The sequence below is a fragment of the Crinia signifera genome, unplaced genomic scaffold (assembly GCF_055691185.1).
Source record: "Crinia signifera unplaced genomic scaffold, ASM5569118v1 HAP2_SCAFFOLD_190, whole genome shotgun sequence".
In the NCBI taxonomy this organism is placed as follows: Eukaryota; Metazoa; Chordata; class Amphibia; order Anura; family Myobatrachidae; genus Crinia; species Crinia signifera.
The window spans coordinates 2,501-24,309 of record NW_028142083.1 but is presented as its reverse complement, the minus strand read 5'-3'; the positions used below and the strand labels follow the sequence as shown (position 1 = coordinate 24,309).

Below are 21,809 nucleotides of genomic sequence, written 5' to 3'. Positions count from 1 at the left end.
CCAATCTGTATAACCTAAAGCAGGATCCAGAAACACATCAGCCCTCCCTTTCGGAGATCAACAGGTTCCTCCAAGCTCAATCCCTGCCCTCCCTGGACTCCGATGAGTGTACCCGTCTGGATGCTCCTTGGAGTGTTGAGGAGGTTGAACTAGCCATAGACGCGCTGCCCTCGGACAAGGCCCCAGGGCCAGACGGATTCCCCACTAACTTTTACAAAACTTTTAAAACTAAACTAGCCCCTACCCTAGTCCCAGTGTTTAACGAGGCCTCCTCTGCCACCGCCTTCCCTAAAGAGATGCTAGAGGCTCGCATCGTAACAATTCCCAAACCAGGTAAAACACCCACTAACGTACAGAATTATCGCCCGATAGCACTTCTCAATGTAGATGTCAAAATTTACGCAAAACTAATTTCTAACAGAATCGCTCCCCTGCTACCCAAACTGGTCAACTCAGACCAAGTTGGATTTATAGTTGGCAGACAGGCACCTGACAATACGCGCAGAATTATTAATGTCATGGAGTACTGTCAGAGGCAGAAACGGCCCCTCCTAGTTCTATCGCTCGATGCCGAAAAGGCTTTTGATAGACTAAACTGGGATTACCTACGTGCCACCCTTCGGAAGTTTGGAATCGGGGGGAGAATGTTTCATTCCATCCTAGCCCTGTACTCCCTCCCATCAGCAAGAGTTTTAGCAAATGGCAGCTCCTCTTCGTCCTTTGATATAACTAACGGCACACGCCAGGGATGCCCACTCTCCCCGCTAATATTTGCCTTGGCGATTGAACCCCTGGCAGAAGCTATCCGCTCCCAGGCATTTATACAGGGACCTGTTATTGGGGGTATATCCCACAAGATTAGTCTGTTCGCAGACGACGTATTACTTTGTCTGGAGGAGCCAACCTCTTCTTTATTCCATTTGCACAAAACACTAGAGGCCTACTCTAAGGTAACTTATTATAAGTTAAATACCACAAAAACAGAGGCCTTCCCAATGGACATATCGGAGGTAGTGCTTACGCGCTTAAAAAATGACTATAGATATGCATGGAAGACCAAGTCCATCAAGTATCTGGGCATTAACCTAGCTAGAGAATGCGACATTCTGGAGATTAACTATCTCCCTCTCCTACAAGCTTTTGAAGCTCTGACCAAGGAGTGGATGATGCAAGAAACCTCCTGGGTGGGCCGCATTGCTGCAGTAAAGATGGTACTACTTCCCAAATTGCTCTATATTTTCCGTACCATCCCTCGTCCCTTCCCCACCTCCATATCTAATAAGTTCAACAAAACCTTATCCACCTACATATGGAAAGGTGCTAAACCTAAGATAGCAAAAACCACTCTCGCCCTTCCTAAGGATGCGGGGGGAGTTGGATGCCCAGATCTCGTCAGATACCACACCGCGTGTCTCCTAAGCCAGGCTAAGGAGTGGCTCCTTGAAACCCCAACTAAGCCCTGGGTGGTGATAGAGAAGGCCCTTGTGCACCCCCTCCTTCTCCCGGATTTGCTTAGACTCCCAGCCTTATCCCCCCTTCCTCCAATGATATTACCAAAAGCAGCACGCACTACCATATCAGTTTGGCATAAACTGGCCGCCCAGGAGGGGGATATCGAACTTCCCTCCCCTCAACTCACATTGAAATCTATAGCTGCCCTAATTCCTGACCTATCAATCCAGTCTTGGGCCGGGTTGGGCTTAAACTCAGTCCAAGATCTCATAGCGGATGGAATCTTAATGTCATTTTCCCAACTGCAGCAGTCATACCTTGTCCCCAGGCAGGACTTTTACAAATTCCTACAGATTAGACACTGGCTTAATGTTAATCTACCTAAACCCTCTAATAGGAAGGGAATTCCGGGCCTTCTGAAGTCATTTTTTGAGTCTACTAATTCAAGAGGAGGTATCTCCAAATGGTATAATTATATGTCGGTCCCGAGCATAAATAAGAGGTTCCCCTCGCAGATTCAGTGGGAGAGAGACCTCCCAGACACATTTACGGAGGAGGTATGGAGGCGGATATTCCAGTCCTGCTTTAAAATTTCTAAATGTGTCAACCACGCAGAAATGTATTACAAGCTAATGCACAGGGCATACCTCACACCGGCCCGTTTACATAAATTCTGGCCCACCGTGTCCCCGTCATGCTGGAGGAATTGTGGTGGGAGGGGGAATATCCTACACATATTTTGGGAGTGCCCGGCACTGGAGCTATTGTGGAGAGATATCTTCCTGTTTACCGCATGTGTGCTCAAGCAGGACATCCCTAGGAACCCACTAACTGCTCTGTTCCATATCCCCCCGGAGACACTTCACCCGGGAGACGCATACTTATTGGGCCACATAATGGTAGCAACCAAAGCCGCAATTGCCCAACTTTGGAAGTCGGCGGAAACGCCTTCCCCTCAAACGATCATTAACAAGATTCATAGACACTTCCTTTTTGAAACAGCGGGAGAGCTGCACCCTCCCAGGGCGACTCCTGTACACCTCAGGTGGCGCAGATGGGCGGAGTATAGAGAGACTATGGGCCTTCCGAGAGGATATAGCCCAATCATTGACACCTCAGCTCTCCACTCCCCAGCCCAGAATGATTAATGGATTCCCCCCTTCAAATAAGTTCCCTATGGGATGTCCTTCTCGGTGCCTCTTTAATTAACTACCTACTACAACCTAATTGCCATAATGCTGCCTTAAAAATAAAATAAGCCCTAAGCAGTTTCCATTTGTATGTGACATTTGTGAATAGAATATATTAATGTGTATTTGTACCTTCCCTAAACATCCCTCCCCCCCCCTTCCCTCCCCCCCCTTCCCTTCCCCCCCCCCCCACCATCCTTAAAAAAAAAAAAAAGTCGATTGTATTATGTGCAGCTTTGTTTATGAATAATCCCTGTCTTTTATTTGAAAATCTCAATAAAATTTAATATGAAAAAAAAAGAAAAAGTGCTCTGCCTGATGGTCAGCGCCCTGCCCTAAAAAAATCAGAGTGTGAACACTAGTGGGGTATTGCCAGCAGCCACTTTACGGGATATGGTCGTATTGTCGACACCACTTAGGTCGACAGTCATTAGGTCGACACCGTTGGGTCGACAGGTGGCAGGTGGGGTATGGCCAGCAGTCACAGTAACATATACACAGAGGGGTATAGCCAGCAGTTACAGCATCGTATACACAGTAGGGTTAAAGCCAGCAGTCACAGTAACGTATACACAGAGGGGTATGGCCAGCAGTTACAGTATCGCATACACAGTGGGGTTAAAGCCAGCAGTCACAGTAATGTATACACAATGGGGTTACGAGCAGCAGTCACAGTAATGTATACACAGTGGGGTATGGCCAGCAGTCACAGTGGAGTATGGCCAGTAGTCACAGTATGCACAGGAGTCCAGTAGAAAAAAAAAAAACAATTACAGCAGAGTGCGCAGCGGAGCATGCAAAGCGCAGGCTTCCATCCAATATAATGGCGCAGAGCCGCAGTCGCACCGAATTCTGTGGGATGCAATTCTCTGGAGAACCCAAGGCCGGGAAGATGGCACTGAGCCTCGTTGGGGGATGTGAGTGTGGCGGAAACGCCCATTGTTCGGAGCATCTCTTTTATTTGATATGTTTGTTTGGCCCCATCACACACAATGGTGGCCCCCACCGTAATGCCCATCACACATGATGGCCCACACTGTAATGTCCATCACACATGGTGGCCCACACTGTAATGTCCATCACACATGGTGGCCCCCACCGTAATGCCCATCACACATGATGGCCCACACTGTAATGTCCATCACACATGGTGGCCCCCACTGTAATGCCCATCACACATGATGGCCCACACTGTAATGCCCATCACACATGATGGCCCACACCGTAATGCCCATCACACATGATGGCCCACACTGTAATGCCCATCACACATGATGGCCCCCACTGTAATGCCCATCACATATGATGGCCCACACTGTAATATCCATCACACATGATGGCCCACACTGTAATGCCCATCACACATGATGGCCCCCACCGTAATGCCTATCGCACATGATGGCCCACACTGTAATGCCCATCACACATGATGGTTGTCCACACCGTAATGCCTATCGCACATGATGTCCCACACTGTAATGCCTATCACACATGATAGCCCACACTGTAATGCCCATCACACATGATGACCCACACTGTAATGCCCATCGCACATGATGGCCCCCACTGTAATGCCCATCGCACATGATGACCCACACTGTAATGCCTATCACACATGATGGCACCCACTGTAATGCCCATCGCACATGATGACCCACACTGTAATGCCCATTGCACATGATAGTGGCCCACACTGTAATGCCCATCGCACATGATGACGGTCCACACTGTAATGCCCATCACACACGATGACCCACACTGTAATGCCCATCACACACGATGACCCACACTGTAATGCCCATCACACACGATGATCCACACTGTAATGCCCATCACACATGATGACCCACACTGTAATACCCATCACACACCTTAACAGCGACTACATATGATGGCACATAAGAGCCTCTTACCTACATGCTCATTGCCAGGGGTTTCTTACTCAATGCCAAAGGTTTTATGCTTAGTTGCCAAGAAGGTTTCATGCTCGTTGCCCAGGAGGTATTATATCCTTGTTACCCAGAATGGGAAAAGCAACCCCAGCAAGCCCTCCTGTCTGTGGAGGGAGGGCTTAGCCGGCAGGAAGAGCTGACAGCCACTGCTAGCAGAGAGCAGCTTAGCGTTGTGGCGGGGGGGGGGAGATTTGTCACTTTAAAGAGCTGCCATGCCGCTCACTTCTCAGGACTTCAGCAGTGGTAACAGCATGGGGGACGGTGGCGGGCTACATCTGTAACAACAGACACACAGCTTTCAGCAGAGAGCTCATCAGCGTTTCAGTGCATGCAGGATGTAATGCCTATCACACATGATGGCACCCACTGTAATGCCCATCGCACATGATGACCCACACTGTAATGCCCATCGCACATGATAGTGGCCCACACTGTAATGCCCATCGCACATGATGACGGTCCACACTGTAATGCCCATCACACACGATGACCCACACTGTAATGCCCATCACACACGATGACCCACACTGTAATGCCCATCACACACGATGACCCACACTGTAATGCCCATCACACATGATGACCCACACTGTAATACCCATCACACACCTTAACAGCGACTACATATGATGGCACATAAGAGCTTCTTACCTACATGCTCATTGCCAGGGGTTTCTTACTCAATGCCAAAGGTTTTATGCTTAGTTGCCAAGAAGGTTTCATGCTCGTTGCCCAGGAGGTATTATATCCTTGTTACCCAGAATGGGAAAAGCAACCCCAGCAAGCCCTCCTGTCTGTGGAGGGAGGGCTTAGCCGGCAGGAAGAGCTGACAGCCACTGCTAGCAGAGAGCAGCTTAGCGTTGTGGCGGGGGGGGGGGGGGATTTGTCACTTTAAAGAGCTGCCATGCCGCTCACTTCTCAGGACTTCAGCAGTGGTAACAGCATGGGGGACGGTGGCGGGCTACATCTGTAACAACAGACACACAGCTTTCAGCAGAGAGCTCATCAGCGTTTCAGTGCATGCAGGGGGGGCGGATGAGAAAGTTTGCAACGGGGTGTCAGCGCACCAGGGCGGCAGCGGAAGGGCGCAAAGTCCCAGACACAAAAAGGGCAGGAACACTAATTTCTGTGTCCTACGGATGACAGAAGGAGGGTGATATGGTCAGATGTATCTGCCTTCACCGTGGTTCGCAACAAGAGGACTAGCGCAGATTTTGACCCAACTTGAATAACTCTGCAGCTCTTAAGGCCCCCATCTGCTAGGGTGGTGAATCGCCTGTGGTACCCCGCCAACTCACCCGGCAGCTGCTACGTTCAGTTCACAAATATTTCTACCCATGCATGTTGCCCCTTCTTTATATAAACACCTCTTTCTACACTTTTATGAAAACTCTTCACTACTGTATACTCTCTCTAGGTCTGTGGGTCCCAACCTCGGTCCTCAGGACCCCCCAACAGTCTGCGTTTTCCAGGTCACCCGGCAGGTGCACTCATTATTCACTGACACATTTTAAAAGATCACAGGTGGAGCAAAGTATTTCACCTGTGATCCTGCATGGAGGCCTGGAAAATGTACACTGTTGGGGAGTCCTGATGACCGAGGTTGAGAACCACTGCTCTTGGGTGTTGGGATTTAAAAAAAATTTGGGAACCACTGTCCTACGCCATACTAGAAAGATGTACCGAAAAAGTTACTTGCAGCCAATCAAGCAGGTCTGAATCACCCTCTACATTTAGTTTTCTGTACTGTTGCTGGAAGTCTGCATACTTTTATTCAGGCAATGTATGGTTCTATCTATATGATGCTTTGAAATAAAAATCATTCTTTCAAAAAAAAAAACCTTTCAAAAATTCTATAGACTTAATGTTCTATAGAAATATCTCACAAGAAGCATTTAGGCATAGACACGCCCATAGGTTTATTTATTTATTAACAGTTTCTTATATAGCACACACATATTTCACAGCGCTTTACAGAGAATACTTGAACATTCACATCAGTCCCTGCCCCAGTGCTGTGAGGCAGTAATGCTAACCATTACACCATCCGTACTGCTCCATGTGGAGTTAGACACGCCCTTTGGGCACTGTGTGACACGCCCCTTACAAAGGCGCTTGGCGCATCCTACTGTAATTTTCCTGATTGTAGTTTTCAATTGGAGGGAAGTATGTTGTAACCACAAAGAAAAGTGATCTACATCAGATTCATAGACTTGTTTATAGCACCCCTTTTATACCAAAAACGCCAGGTCGCATCCGGGTTTTTGGTCCCTGCTTCAAGCCGGGTGTGACCCTGCGTTTGCACCCTTTTACACCACTGTCGCATCCCCCCTGCCGCTTGGAGATTATGTCATCTCCGATCGCCGCCGCCAGGACCCGGAATGCTGCGCTGGGGGCAAGCCCAGCACTAAGGTAATCTGCTGGGCTGCCCCCAGCCCCCGTCCACCCCTTGTCCGGGAGGTGAATGGATGCCGCTCACAGGCATCCATTCACCTCCTCTGCTACTGCTGTCTGCAGGGTATAGCAGACAGCAGTGCAGGCTGCCTGTGACCCCCCCCCCCCCCAACCTGCGGACACTGCACCGCGCCCCCCCCCCCCCCCCCCCGGGGTGGCCCTTTCGGACCGCACCCGACTCGGCTAAAATGATGCGGAGGGGTTACAATGCCTTTTGTTATATTTATTGTGGCACAAACACTCTGGGAAACTGTATATAGGAAAGTAGTGTATGGCGGCGGATGCTGGGAGTAGTAGTATAAGAACTGATAGTGTTAGCAATATGGTCGTATCGTTCATTAGACCCCACCTACTGTATGTGACTGCCAAAACTGGCTTACGCTCTAGAGCAGGCATGTACAACCTGCGGCCTTCTAGCTCCTGTGAAACTACACATCCCAGCATGCCTTGCCATAGTTTTAGCACTCGCTAATAGCAAAACTATGGCAAGGCATGATGGGACTTGTAGTTTCGCAAACAGCCGGAGGGCCGCAGGTTGGACATGACTGCCCTAGAACAGTGGTTCCCAACCCTGGTCCTCAAGTACCCCCAACAGTGCACATTTTCCAGGTCTCCACACAGAATCACAAGTGATATAATTAGCTCCACCTGTGGATCTTTTAAAATGTGTCTGAATAATGAGTGCACCTGCTGGGTGACCTGGAAAACGTGCACTGTTGGGGGTACTTGAGGACCACGGTTGGGAACCACTGCCCTAGAATGTCATGTGCATGATCTAGGGATCCATCGTCTTGGACAGAGATAAAAGAAGAAGATTAAGAAGCATTTAGAGCAGTTTCTGTTGTTTTACAGCTGCGCTAGCATAATGCCGGGAGATGATTGCTTGGTTCTTTGTCAATATCCTCTCTGGGAGAAGCAACCGCAGGCCGCTTTCAGGGGGTGTGGCGGAACAGACTCAACATTAGACCCCGCCCCCAGCCAACTTATACTGTAATTTGGCTTCTAATTGTGGTTTTACCTAACATTTACTGACTACCGGTACTCTGACAAGGGAGCGAGCGCAAAGAAGCCCCGTGCAGGTTCGGTGGCTCATCGGGCATTTAGCAGTCGGGATTCCAATGTCGGTATAGTGACTGTCGGGGGGCATCCGGCTCTTGTTATCATCTTTGTGCTTAATTCAATCTTATCCTCATGTATGTAACCCGAGAATGGGAGGTTTATCAGCTGCATCATTATTTCTCTTTCCTCCACTAGGTGACACTGGAGAGTTACAGTGGGGAATAGAAGGGCGACCACAGGGAGCTTGGGCACTTTAGAATAAATTAACAGTGACTAACTCCTCCCCTTCTACTTCCTCTCCTAGGCAGTCTTAGCATGTGCCCTGCGGGAGCTGGGCGCATTGTTAGCTCACTCTTGGGCTTTTCTAATTTTTTCTTTATTTTTCCGGATTTTTAAGATCTACACAGGCAGATAGTCCCTGTCCCTATCTGCCTGCGACGAGGGCGCTGTTGAGGGACCGGTTGCAGCTGCTTGCAGCTTGCCTCCGGAACCTGGCTGACAGAACCACCGTTCCGGGGTCCCCGGCGCCGCTGCATGCAGCGCGCCTCGCGGACCGCAAGCCTCGGCGCGTACAGCAGCTACAGGGGTAAGTATGCCCCCGGGTCCCTGTTAGCAGGGAACCAGGTGGGATTGCTCTAAAAGCGCGTCTCAGTACTTTGAGAGTACAGCGCGGCTCAGTTCTGTGAGAGTACAGCGCGGTCAGACAGGCAGGTAGCACCCTGCCCTACCTGCCTGCAAGGGGACCACAGTAACAGAGAATCCGGTCGCCGCTGCATGCAGCGTGCCTCGCGGACTTCCTTCAGCCACAAGCATGGCAGGGATACGTATACCCTGGCTCCCCACTAGCGGGGTAGCCAGGTAGATGCATTGGCGGTTTATCCAGCTGCAACTATAGCATAATAATAGAGTACAGTATTTTATTTTCTTTGTATACTCTATTATTATGCTATAGTTGCAGCTGGATACCAGCATTAAGATCTCCAAGGGATCCATTTGCACACTTTTGTACAGTTTGTCAGTAAGACCGCTATCCGGAGTGAAAACTTACATTCACTATCCATTTACCTAAGGGTATGTACATTCTCAGTATTGAAAAAGTAACTACTTTATTGTGTATATACTAAATTAGTAATATGGCCTTTCTCCACCACCTAGAAAGTTACCCCTGAGGAAGTCATTTTTTTTGACGAAACGCCTTGGGAGTTTTTTCCTGATTATATCGATTCGACCAACTGACTGCATACAAGCAAAAATGTTTTTACTTTGTTTTTAAATTAATTGTATTAAATACTGTTGTACAGTGACCAATCAATATATTTTCTTGATCCTTCTGGTGGTGGATCTCCATAAAATAGTGGCGCGTCTTCTATCTTTTTTCTTCTATTCCCCACTTCCCCTGCTAACAGGGGGGACTGACAGAGTGCTGCCCAATCTACTTTATCTAGCGCATTGAAAGGGTACCCCACTCTTTGTTCTATATATATATATATATATATATATATATATATATATATATCTCCGGAAGGGCCGTCACTCTGGACTGAAGTGAGCTAAGATGTGTAGCTTGCCCCGGTGCCAGCTTTCAGAGGGCAGCCACAATGAACTGCCACAGAATACTATGACGAAATGAATGGGCACTCGAGGACTCACAAATGCTGGTGAAATCAAAAGGCCGTGTTTATTCCATAAGTGGTCTTACAGGCGTCAACGTTTCGGGGGCCGGACCCCCGTCGTCAGGACAAAATGCAGACAGGGTGAAGTACAGAATAAAGTGCAAGTGCATGGGTATTTATAAGACATGTTAACAAATAGGCGCTAACTTACCCCCTCCCTGTAGCCGTCCCCCACGAGCATCCACAGGCCGGTTTCCGGAGTACTGCGCACAGCAGTGACGTCACCACGTTCGGCGGCGTCCAGCTGACCGCGCGTCATCACGGTCGTCATCCCGCGGTGACGTGGGTGGGCTGGGAAAGAGATTGCAGCTCACATTAGCATGAATACAAGTATCGTGCTACAGAAGTCATAAAGCAACAAAGGCATCCATACATACACAAAACTTCAGAGGATGCAAGTGAATAAAAAATGCAAAAAAACAAGTGGACATGACCATATTATGACTACATAGTGACATCTAGTGGCTAAAAATGAGAAGACATATATAATAAAAAACGAACATTTAAAAAGGGTATACGTATAAAAAGATAACTGCGTGCGGCCCCGAATTGGAGCCGTACTGGGCAAAAGTCAAAGTGCATATGCTGGGTGAGGTGCAAACCCTATGGCGTGAGTGGTTTAAATGCAGGGAGAAATACTGAGTCCCTGCTGGGTATCTATAATAAGCAAAAACAGCCCTGTGTGGGGTGATGCAGCCAGCATCACTGTATGCGCATAGCACCAGAAGCCAGAAATTGCAACAACAGAATGCCAGCATCTTGTATATTATATGTTATCCTGGTGTGTCACCTGGACACCGATAAGGCTGGGGGACTGGTGTCACACAGTGGGATGACAAGTACCTTTAACAAGGGGGAGAGAAAAGGAAGAAGGAAGACATGATTGTGTGTTAGTGGACCAAAATGGTTACAAAAAATTATGTAGGCCAAGTGTGTCATTAAGGCCTTTAGGGTGTAGTGTGTCCATTTTGTAAATCCACTTGGACTCAAGCTGCAGAAGCTGTTTGGAACGGTTGCCACCCCGTATGTGTACCGGCACGTGGTCTATGATCTTATATTTGATCATTGCCATGTTATGTTTGGCCTTGGCGAAATGCCTGGTCACTGGTTGCTCCCCTGAGCCAGAATGAAGGGCTGCCCGTATGGCACAATCGGTCTTGCCGATGTAATGTATTCCACATGGACAATAAATGATGTAGATAACAAATTTAGTCGTGCACGTGAGGGGCCATCTGATTTAAAAAAATTTTACCCGTATAGAGATGTGCAACTTCGGTGCAAGCTGTCATGAAGCTGCATGTTGTGCAGCCTAGGCACCGGTAACAGCCCATTCTGGTGGGTCTGATTTGTCTAGAAGGGGTGTCAAAATTTGTAATCTCGGTCTTGACCAATAGGTCCTTCAAGTTTGGGCCGCGCTTGTAGCTCGGCATCAGCTTGGTGTCTTTGAACACCGGTAGCTCGGGATCCGAACGCACAATTTCCCACCAGTTTTTTACTCTGCTGGTGGTTTCTCGGCTGGCAGAGCTAAAGTCATTAACCCATGGAATACATGGCTTTATGACTTTAGGTGTTGCACCTGTGATAAGAGTGATGCGCTCACACGCCAGAGCCCTGGCCTTGGCTTTAAGTAGGCCCTGTCTGGGGTAGCCTCTGTCCTCGAACTTCTGCTGCATGATGTCCAGTTGGTGATGGGTTTCAGAGTCGGTATCAGTGATCCTGCATACTCTCAAAAACTGAGTATGGGAGACTCTCCACCGTGTTGCGTGGGTGCGAGCTGTTGTGTCTAAGTATAGTATTGCGATCTGTCGGTTTGACATACAAAGAAGTGTGTGTAAATCCTAAAAATACAAATGTGTAAAAAATAGGCGTATTTCTGCCTACGAATCCATTTTGGTACATTTCCCCCGATGTATACATAGTATATATATATATACACGCTATACTGCTGTTCTGTTCTCAAAGACAACATGAAGCATATATATCACTTGTGGAGCCGATATTTATGGTACAACACGCCCCTGTAATTCTCACATTCATAGAGATCCCACAGCACATCTCCCCCATGTGTTAGAGCCTGACATCTCCGATTTACAAACATGATCATTAGCGATCAGTTTGACCATGTTATTATTGTATACAGAGATCCATATGTAACACACCCGTCCGGATCCCTGTGTTAACACCATACAATTGTCACGCTAGATGCGGTGACATCTTCTTCACATCACTTCTTAAACATTGCTCGGGCAGTAGTCCCGTGGCATCTGAAATTTACACTTCAAACTTGCACCATTTTTTAACATTGTTTTACTGTTTTAATGTAGGTTATTTATGTGCCATTTATGTGTTGTTATAGGCAGAAGCCAAACCCGGATCCTGGAGCGGAGGTTGTCATACAGAAGTGGGCGATACGGTGGGGTCACCATAGCAACCCATCTACAACAGAGGGGAGCGTGATGATGCAGTGAGGCTCCGCCCACTGACATCCGCCCGCACCGGAAGCCGCACTGGACGCAACCGGGACGCTCCACGTACGGGAATGGTGAGTATGCACATGCTGTATGTATTTAAATGTTTGCTGTGTCACCCGCACGCGTTGTACACCTTGACAAAGGGGTATCCAGTCCCCGAAACGTCGGTCACCTCCAATAAACACATTGTTAAGCCCACGGAGTGCCGCTGCCTGCTTGGATAATTCCTTAGATAGATAGATACCAGAAAGAACCCCCACTGGGGGAATAAACAGCACTCACCAGTCTGTAGTTCAATGGAGGTACAACCAGGAGGTAATCCAAAGTTTATTTTCTGCAAGAGAGATCTTCTGACGTTTCGGTCCCCGCTGGTACCTTTATCAAGGCAGCCACTGTGTCAAATAGTCACAACTTAAATCTGTGTGGGAAGGGGGATATATAGCCTTTGAGTATAAAGAAATATAAAAATATATGATACAGCCAGTACAGGATATGGCGGGTGAGCCAGTGACAGGGACTATAGAGAGGTAGGGCAGGGGGATCAGAGGCGGTCCTGCAGCGATGCATAACCCACAACAGAGAGAGCCGGCACCGGGAAGGGTGATCCCTGGAGAGGACAAGGGCCTGTGCAGTGCTGTGAGCTGCTAACCTGTAAGGAGCGGAGGCTGCGCAGCTGTGAGACCAGGAATGGCGCCAGGAGAGCCAGGCTCCTCCAAGTCCCCTACTGCTGCCACCTGCCAGAGGGAAGGGAACCGCGCTGCCCCCACTAGCTGCCAACCACAGAAGGAGCCCCAAACCCGGAGAGAACAGAATGATGTGTGCTGCCGAGGTGTCCTACATAGTGCCTGCCTGTGGAGGAGCCGAGAGGGTGAAGACTAGAACCTCAAGGAAGAAGGTGCTGAGGGGGTAAATTACCTGGGAGCACACCCAGCCGGAGGATTCTCCTGAAGTTGCTCCGAAGAAGATAGAGGACGCAGCAAGTGGAGACCAAGGTGCGCAGGCACCGCGGAGGACACTCGCTCTCGAGGAACCAGGACTGGAGGACATGCAAAGGACCCCTAGCTGGAGACCTGTAGAAGCCCCCTCAGTGGTGCGGAGCTGCCCCTAGAGATGCCTGCCCGAAAGTAAGTTAAGAACACGATGTAACATCAAGGACAGGAGCTGCTCAGAGGACAGGTGACAGCCCAGCGGAGGAGAGGATAGAGGAGGATCCCCAGCCTGATAGGAGCCGGGGGTGGAAGCAGAGGCCGACCCATAACAGCACAACAGGCGGAGCAGAGGACGACCCAGCACCTCCTGCTGCAGGAGCCGAGGACACGGGACACAAGGCAGACGTCAGGCTCATGGCAGATGCTGTGCGGCTGTGGTACAGGTATATGTGCGCTGTTGTGTGTTTATGCTGGGCGTTATGGGTAATAGAGGAGGTTTCTTTTTTAGGATGTCGGTATGTGGTAGACTCGCTAGTTATAGGATGTGTAGTATGCTAGGGTTTGTGGTTATAGTGGATGTATTTGTGTATGCAGGGCACCATTTGCGGATGTACTAAAAGGATGATCACAAAAAGGGATGATCGGGATGATTGCCTGCAGTTCCTATTCGCACCACTAGATGTCACAATTTTTTTTACTTCAACTGAGAATTTGTATGTTGGACACTGGTTGTGTATCCTGGACAGTCGGTAGAATAGGTAATCAGCGCTCAGTATCATTCTGTGGAGTTTTCGTAGCTTCTTAAAAGAAGCTGTAAGCGCTGCACAGGGAGGCCAGGCAGCGTCTCCCCTGTGCACAGTGAGCTGACAGGACGCGCTTCTGTCAGCTCCTGCTGTGCTAGCAGTGTGAGGATTCACTAATGAGAATCCTCACACTGTGCCTACCTAGCTAGTGTAAAAGTTAATAAAATAATAAAAACCCTAACTAACTCTACTCCTTCGGCTGCTCCGGCAGCCCTTTAGAATAGCACCCACTCCAGTGGGCACCTAACACGAACTGAGGAGTCTGGGATGCAGTAGGGGAGGAGCCTACCCTCCAAAAGCTTTAGGATAGGTGCCTGGCTCCTGCGGACCCTCCTACATCCCAATGTGAAGCTGTGTCACCAGGACCATTGAAAGAGAAAAGTATGTGCTGCACATACTTTTTGTACTTGCTTTTCATCGCATTGTATGCACAACGCATGTACAAGGATGAATGCGATGCGTGCTATTTAAGCTCAAAATGCACGCCCGCATCGAGACGTGTATGGGCACCTTAAGTCAGAGAGAACCTGAGAATTCTGACTGGGAAGTGCAATTAACAGGTCAGATGTGGACTGCTGCTTTGAAGTTGGATATCTCCATTTCCCCAGGGCGGATTTTAAAAATTCTGGTATCCCTGGAAAAAGGGGATCCTTAGCTATCAGAGTATGGCCCTTATACACCTGGGGCCCCAGAGCAAGTGCCCATTAAGCCCATACGAAAAGACCGCCCTGGTCCCGGTTCGCTGACGTCATCCGGGGGCGATTATGCTGTGTACACACGGGGGCGATAGGGGCTGAAATAGCTGGGAATATGGTTGCTGAGCGACCATATTGCCAGTGATTGGAGTGTGCACCAGCGATAAATCGCCGGGTGCGCGCTCCCGTTTTCACAAAACGGGACACTGGGCAATATGATTGCTGATATGATTGCTAGCAATATATTGCCAGCGATCATATTGCCCCGTGTGTACGCACCTTTATTCCTAACAATTTTGCTGCACCCGTCATCTTGAAACGTGCACATGTCCCTTTGTTGATGAATTTACAAGATTGCCTAATTAGAGCAATAATTGATATTTGCGTGGAGATTAATAACAGTATTACAGACACACATGCTATGACCGATAACACACACGTAACAGACTTATTTTAATTTTTTTTCTAATGCACTTTATTTCACATTTATCACTTTTCACTTATGTTTTTAATATTTCGCTGTCCTTAATAAATGATTCAATAAACATCATGTTTTAGCCAATTCTCTGTTTCTTGGGTCACTTTATTAATGTACCTATAACATTAATCAGAACATTAATATATGCTAACCTAGATTGCCCCTTGTAGGAATACTTTATCTTTCTTTGCTTCCAAGTCTAATACATATTCCTGGGTGCGCCTCCCCCATTACCAATTGATACTTAATATAGTAATGCAGGGGTGAGATAGCTATACCAATTACAGGCCGTTCGGATTGATAGCCTCTATCTATTAACCTGTATCAGCGATATCAGATGGTCGACAGTCATCAGGTCGACATACTGCAAAGTCGACATGGGTCTAGGTCGACAGGTCATTAGGTCAACATGGTCTAGGTCGACTGGGTTTTTCACTGGATTTTTGGGGGGTTTTTTGAGCCGACATGTGCCGACAGGCGGAATTTCATGCCCTACCATCCACTAGGGCAGGCGTTCCCAACCACGGTCCTCAAGGCACACCAACAGTGCAGGTTTTAGTGATATCCAGGCTTCAGCACAGATGGATTAATCCAAATCACAGGTACTAATTAAGACACCTGTGCTCAAGCCTGGATATCATTAAAACCTGTACTGTTGGTGTGCCTTGAGGACCGTGGTTGGGAACGCCTGCACTAGGGTGTGGTGGGAGAATAACATAGAGTGCCAAGCACAGCCAGACATGCGAGGGGATGCGGTGCACTTAATCCTGTGTCCATGTTGACTGTGTCGGCATTCGGGTAAAAAAAAAAGTACAAAACCCTATGTTGAGCTAGACCATTTTGACCTAATGCTTTTTTGGACCAAATGACCTGTTGACCTTGACCCATGTCGACCTTGCAGTATGTTGACCTAATGACTGTCGACAATCTTTAGGTCGACCATATGATCCTTACCTGTTTCAGCAAGGGGTGTGAGGCCAATTTCTCTCTTTCTCTCCAGGGAATGGAGAAATATCTGTGTTTAGAGCCAGACTAGAATCACGTCTGCCCGCAGACAATAGATCGGGTATCATTTTTTTATTTTTTTTTATGTATGTTTGACAAAGGCCATACACTTCACTGGAGGCGAAGATCCGCAGACGAAGGCCAGAGCATACAGCTAATTGCTGCCGATCCTACTATTAAAAAAGAAAAAGGAATGTATTGTATACACAGAACATCGAACATGCCTTCCAACTTTTACCAATAGATCAGTGGGACCTGCATGCAGCTGGCCCTGGAAAGGGGCGGGGCTATGTGCAACGGGGGCGGGACCGGGCATCGAGGCCCCGGGTTTTCCATCCTCTTTGCCAGCGTACCCAGCCCCGTCTCTCCTTGCTGCGCACGGCACCTATCCAGCAATCACCGGCTGCTCCACAAAGCAGAGCAGCCATGATCACCTCCCCTCAAGGGACATCAGGGCAGGCTCCAAATAGCGGGACCATACCACTGTAATCAGGACAGTTGGGAGGAATGCTATAAATACATTATCATGTAGCGCCTATTATTCCTGTTGTCCGACTCTACCTGTATGACTACATGTGAAGGAAAACACAGAGGCTGCTTCTTTTGCCCAACGTTTGGGAATTTATGATATTTTAGTTTTCGGAACTTGTCTCCTGTCCTACATAACAGTTTATAGACGCTGTGACCAGGGGTGAGGGTCATTAAGTCGACAGTAATTAGATCTTTTGGTCGGCAGTGAAAAGGTCTACATATGAAAAAGATCGACCTGGTTTAAATTGACGCTGAAAACGGTCAACACAATCCAAAAGGCTGCATGAAAAAGGTCAACACAGGAATAGGTCGACATGAGTTATTAAAGAAAATTGTGTATGTGGAAATCTGCTGACACGGGCACTGTATAAGTGTACAGCGACACGGACACACAGCTCCAATTTCTATTCACTTTTTTCTTAATGCACTTTTTTAATTTTAACCTATTTTGCTGTTTTGTGCCAATGAATAAACTATATTTAGAACAATTGGTCTGTACACAGACTCCGTCCTGCCCCCACTTAAAGTTATTCCTCCTGGTTATATATGGTGGCTAATTATTAATATTATGTAGTTTGAGCAGAAAATATTGTGGTATCAGTGGATGAGACAAAAACTCAGGCTGCTCCCGGATCCGAAGGCGCTACACCCCACGCCCCTGAAACAGCAGACACTGGAGGAGGATTCGAACCCGTGGTGGCTCATCACTGCTGCTCCCCCTACATGAGCACTTTGCCGGCTTTTCTGATGGAGGCAGTCACTGACTGGGACGCCATGCCCCTGCGTAGAAGAAGCGGCTGGTAAGTGCACATGTGCAGAACACCCCCTGAGCATTGAGCAACCTGTGGGTGAGGACTGGAGCTCAGTCTGTATGTTGGTCATGTATGTGACTCCCACAGGGCTGCTGCATGGTGCTCCTGGGGATATCTATGTGTATGGGCATACCAGTGTATCCTCAGCAGCGCTACTCTATGGCTCAGGTTGTAATATCTCAGCCCCAGTGCTGTCTGCATTATTATACACTGTAAATTATCTATCTGCTTTCCCAAAGTGTGACACAGGTGTATATAGACCAGATTATAATCTATGGGAAGCCTCTGTGTGTATACCATATGTTCTCTCTCTGCTGCAGTAGCTATGCGCGCTTTGCTATGTTCTATGATAATAAACACATGTGAGTGTAATGGTAAATATGTGCCCGGCATGCCAATGTGGTGAGATACAGGTGAGCCAAACCGTACAGGCTAGCAAACTGCACGTAGCCATTAGTGCCGATGTAGGATAACTGGGCATACTGTATATAGGCTGGGATCACTGCTGCGTTCAGGTGACACCAAGTACATGTCACCCGCCGGGATTGCTTGCTGGATGGTTATACAGGGATTATTGTCACATTAGTTATACTGTCTAAAGTGTATACTGTATTATCTACCATCCTAATGGGGCATACACACAGGGGGCGGGATGTACTAAAGGGAAAATGTGATAAAACGGGGGTTTTACCGCATTTTCCTTTGTACCATTACCCGTCCGCCTTATCTCCGCCTGGCAGGGTATCTCCACCTCTGGGTGGCGATACCCTATAGATGCCTATGGGCTTCTATCGCCGCCCGCCGTCCTTGCGACCCATCCTCCATCGATCTACTCCTCCCTCAGCAGGTGTCACAGCCGGGAGGACATCCGGCTGTAGGGAGGAGGAGGAGAGGCAGGGGGACACTGACAGCCGCCAGGATGTGACGGAGACCCCCGCACACCACATTACAGGTATCGCGGGGGTCTCCGTCACCGCTACCCGATGCTAGCCGCATATGTTAGTACATATGCGGTAGCATCGCGGCGGCTGGCGATTTACATTAATACATCCCGCCCAGGGGGATATGAGGCTTATTTCTAAGTGATCTGACTAGATCGCTTAGAAATGAAAAAAGGATCACTCCACGTGTATACCCTCTGGTGATGACGATTGCGCGGTCCCGCGCGTCGCTGTTGCTTTACTAGATTTACACTGCATCCAGTTATAAATCTAGTCATCGCCAATGTTCTCACACCAGAGAACACTGGCCCTGACAGATTGTTCAGTACACAATGCTGAGCCATCTGTGCTTAACTGCAAATTTAGCACAGAGGCTCACTTGCACTGTGTGTGCACAGCTTTAGGGATGGACGTCTTTGCAATTGATGACAATAGTGCAACTGCCCATTGATTGTGGCACACTATGCAATGGATGACCATCAATGTTTTTACCTATTGATGGTGATCCATTTTCTTTGACTGATTGGATTGTGGGCCAATCAAAACATGTAGGCGGTGCTTCATGAGTGTTGGGGCAGAGCTATGCTGGTGGTAAGGGTTGCTGGTCTTACTGTACTGCATATTAAAAGAATAATAATAAAAAATATATATATAATTTATGTAAGGTGCTAAACAACATATAATGGTGATTCAATTGTTTTGTGCACCCGTAGCTCTTGCCTAATGTAGTGGGAGCTAATGAATTGTTCGCAGCACTTGCCCTGGTCTTGTTGGCTGCATTTTTGCGCCCTAAATAAACTAGATGCAGCTTATTGCCCTACTCTGCGCGAAGGGTGCGAGGAGAAATCCAGGTGACGTGCAGCCTGGGAGTCGGGTCACCAAACAATTGACTTTGATTTTAAAGCTCGTTTGTCACTGAGCGCCCTTTAGCTGTTTTGAAACTACACATCCCAGCATGCCTTGCCATAGTTTTAGTATTCCCTAATAGCAGAACTGTGGCAAGGCATGATGGGACTTGCAGTTTCGCAACAGCTGGCGGGCCATAGTTTGGACATGATTGGTGTATTGGGTTCGTTAGCTGTTCACTAGCCTTTTGCACAAACCACTTTGGCACATATGGAGATGTAATCTCTTTATTAGTCTTTTTATTAGTCTTGCACTCTACTATTACATATAATGCATGCCTTGACACCGTTTCACCGTTCGTGACACCCAAAATGTCGTTAAAATATTTGTTCCAACCAGATTGTTGCTCGGAAAATGTCCAAACTTTTTTTATTTCTTTACATTTTTGAAATACACAAAAAAGGGATTTTTGTAAGAACTTACCGTTCGAATCCCTTTCTCTGATATGGTCCTGGTGACACAGCTCAACACTGGGATGTAGGAGGGTCCGAAGGAGCCAGGCACCTATCCTAAATCTTTTAGAGGGTAGGCTCCTCCCCTACTGCATCCCGGACTCTTCAGTTCAATCTTTCAAAGCCACTGGAATACATTAACTCAGTACAAACGCCTGCACATATTATATGCACATTTTTAAACAATAATTGTTACTTTAACCAATTAAACATGAACATCATGAACACTGGCATACTTACTGAGCGTAAGGGAGGGATCGCTGTGTCACCAGGACCATATCAGAGAAAGGGATTCGAACGGTAAGTTCTTACAAAAATCCCTTTTTCTCTTTCAATGGTCCTGGTGACACAGCTCAACACTGGGACGTTCCAGAGCCGGTCCTTTGTGTGGGTACGCTCAGGTCTGCAGCTCTCATCACTGCTCGCCCGAATGATGCGTCCTCCGACGCGAACTCATGGAACCTATAGAATTTGGCAAAGGTATGAACAGATGACCAAGTGGCAGCCCTGCAAACCTGCTCAGCTGTTGCCCCATGTCGAACCGCCCAAGAGGTGGCAACTGACCTGGTGGTATGCGCATTTATCCTTGCCGGAACAGGCCTTCCAACTTTAGTGTATGCAAAAGCTATCACAGAGCGCAACCACCTAGCAATGGTCTGCTTAGATGCCGGCCAACCAATCTTGTGTATGTCATACAACACTAACAAGGTGTCAGTCTTTCTGACACTCTTAACTCTGTCCACATAAATGCGTAATGCACGCACAACATCCAAATTCCTCAATTTGTCCCTTTTTCTAGAACCCTCTGGGGGTTGAAACACAGGTAGAACTATCTCCTGGTTTAGATGGAAAGCAGAGACTACTTTTGGTAAAAACTGAGGTACCGTCCGAAGAACTGCCCTATCCTCATGAAATATCAAGAAAGGGAGACTTGCATGACAATGCTCCTAACTCTGACACCCTCTTCGCTGATGCCACTGCCAACAAGAAATACCAGCTTCCATGTGAGAAACTTAAGGTCCGCCGACCTTAATGGTTCAAAAGGTGCCTTCTGAGGCGAGAGAGAGAGAGGGTAAGGCAAGAGAGAGAGAGAGGGTGAGGCGAGAGAGAGAGAGAGAGAGAGAGGGTGAGGCGAGAGAGAGGGTGAGGCGAGAGAGAGAGAGAGGGTGAGGTGAGAGAGAGAGAGAGAGGGTGAGGCGAGAGAGAGAGAGAGAGAGAGAGGGTGAGGCGAGAGAGAGAGAGAGAGAGAGAGAGAGAGGGTGAGGCGAGAGAGAGAGAGAGGGAGAGAGGGTGAGGCGAGAGAGAGAGAGAGGGTGAGGCGAGAGAGAGAGAGAGAGAGAGGGGGTGAGGCGAGAGAGAGAGGGTGAGGCGAGAGAGAGAGAGAGAGAGGGTGAGGCGAGAGAGAGAGTGGAGAGAGGGTGGAGAGAGGGTGGAGAGAGAGAGGAGAGAGAGAGAGGGTGGAGAGAGAGAGAGGGAGAGAGAGAGAGGGTGGAGGGTGGAGAGAGAGAGGGTGGAGAGAGAGAGGGTGGAGAGAGAGAGGGTCTAGAGAGAGAGGGTGGGAGAGAGAGAGAGAGGTGGAGAGAGAGAAAGAGAAAAGGAGAGGGGGTGTGGAGGAGGGGAAGTGAAGAGAGGAGGGGGGAGTGGAGGAGCAGAGAAGGGGAGGGGGTGCGGAGTATAGGAGGTGAGCAGGAGGGAAGCGAGAGGAGGAGGGGAAGCAGAAGAGGAAGGGGAGCTGAGGAGTGAGAGGAAAGAAGAAAGGAAAGTAGGGAGGGGGTGAGGATATTGGAAGCAAAAGAAAGGGAGGGGGAAACAGGAAAGGAGGAGGGGGAGCGGAGGAGGTGGTTGGGGAGGCTGAGGAGGAGGGAGAACAGAGAGCAGGAGCAGATAAGAAGAGGGGGAGAGGAGGAGGAGAGGAGGCATGGAGGAGGTGCAGAGAAGGGAGCGCAGTGCAAGCTGGTGCTGGTACCTCCTGTGACAATCAGCAGCGATGGTAGCGATGATTTTGC

General features: G+C 48.4%; 1 protein-coding gene across 6 annotated transcripts in view; it reads right to left on the bottom strand.

The window, feature by feature from the left end:
- The window catches only part of LOC146053730 (uncharacterized), a 116,235-nt gene that overhangs the window by 91,927 nt on the left and 2,499 nt on the right, over positions 1-21,809 (bottom strand). Inside the window, exons 1-3 of one of the 6 annotated variants that reach the window (XM_083168017.1) lie at positions 21,770-21,809; positions 12,534-12,669; positions 9,932-10,071 (exon numbers count right to left, since the gene is read on the bottom strand). The exon at positions 21,770-21,809 is cut by the window's right edge and continues 19 nt beyond it. In XM_083168017.1, the coding sequence (XP_083024143.1) occupies positions 9,932-10,051 (120 nt within the window). In that variant the 5' untranslated portion in view covers positions 10,052-10,071; positions 12,534-12,669; positions 21,770-21,809. Of the gene's footprint in view, positions 1-9,931; positions 10,072-12,533; positions 12,670-12,900; positions 13,726-16,110; positions 16,228-21,769 lie in introns of those variants that run through there. The other 5 variants (XM_083168016.1, XM_083168013.1, XM_083168015.1 and 2 more) reach the window with 5 other exon arrangements.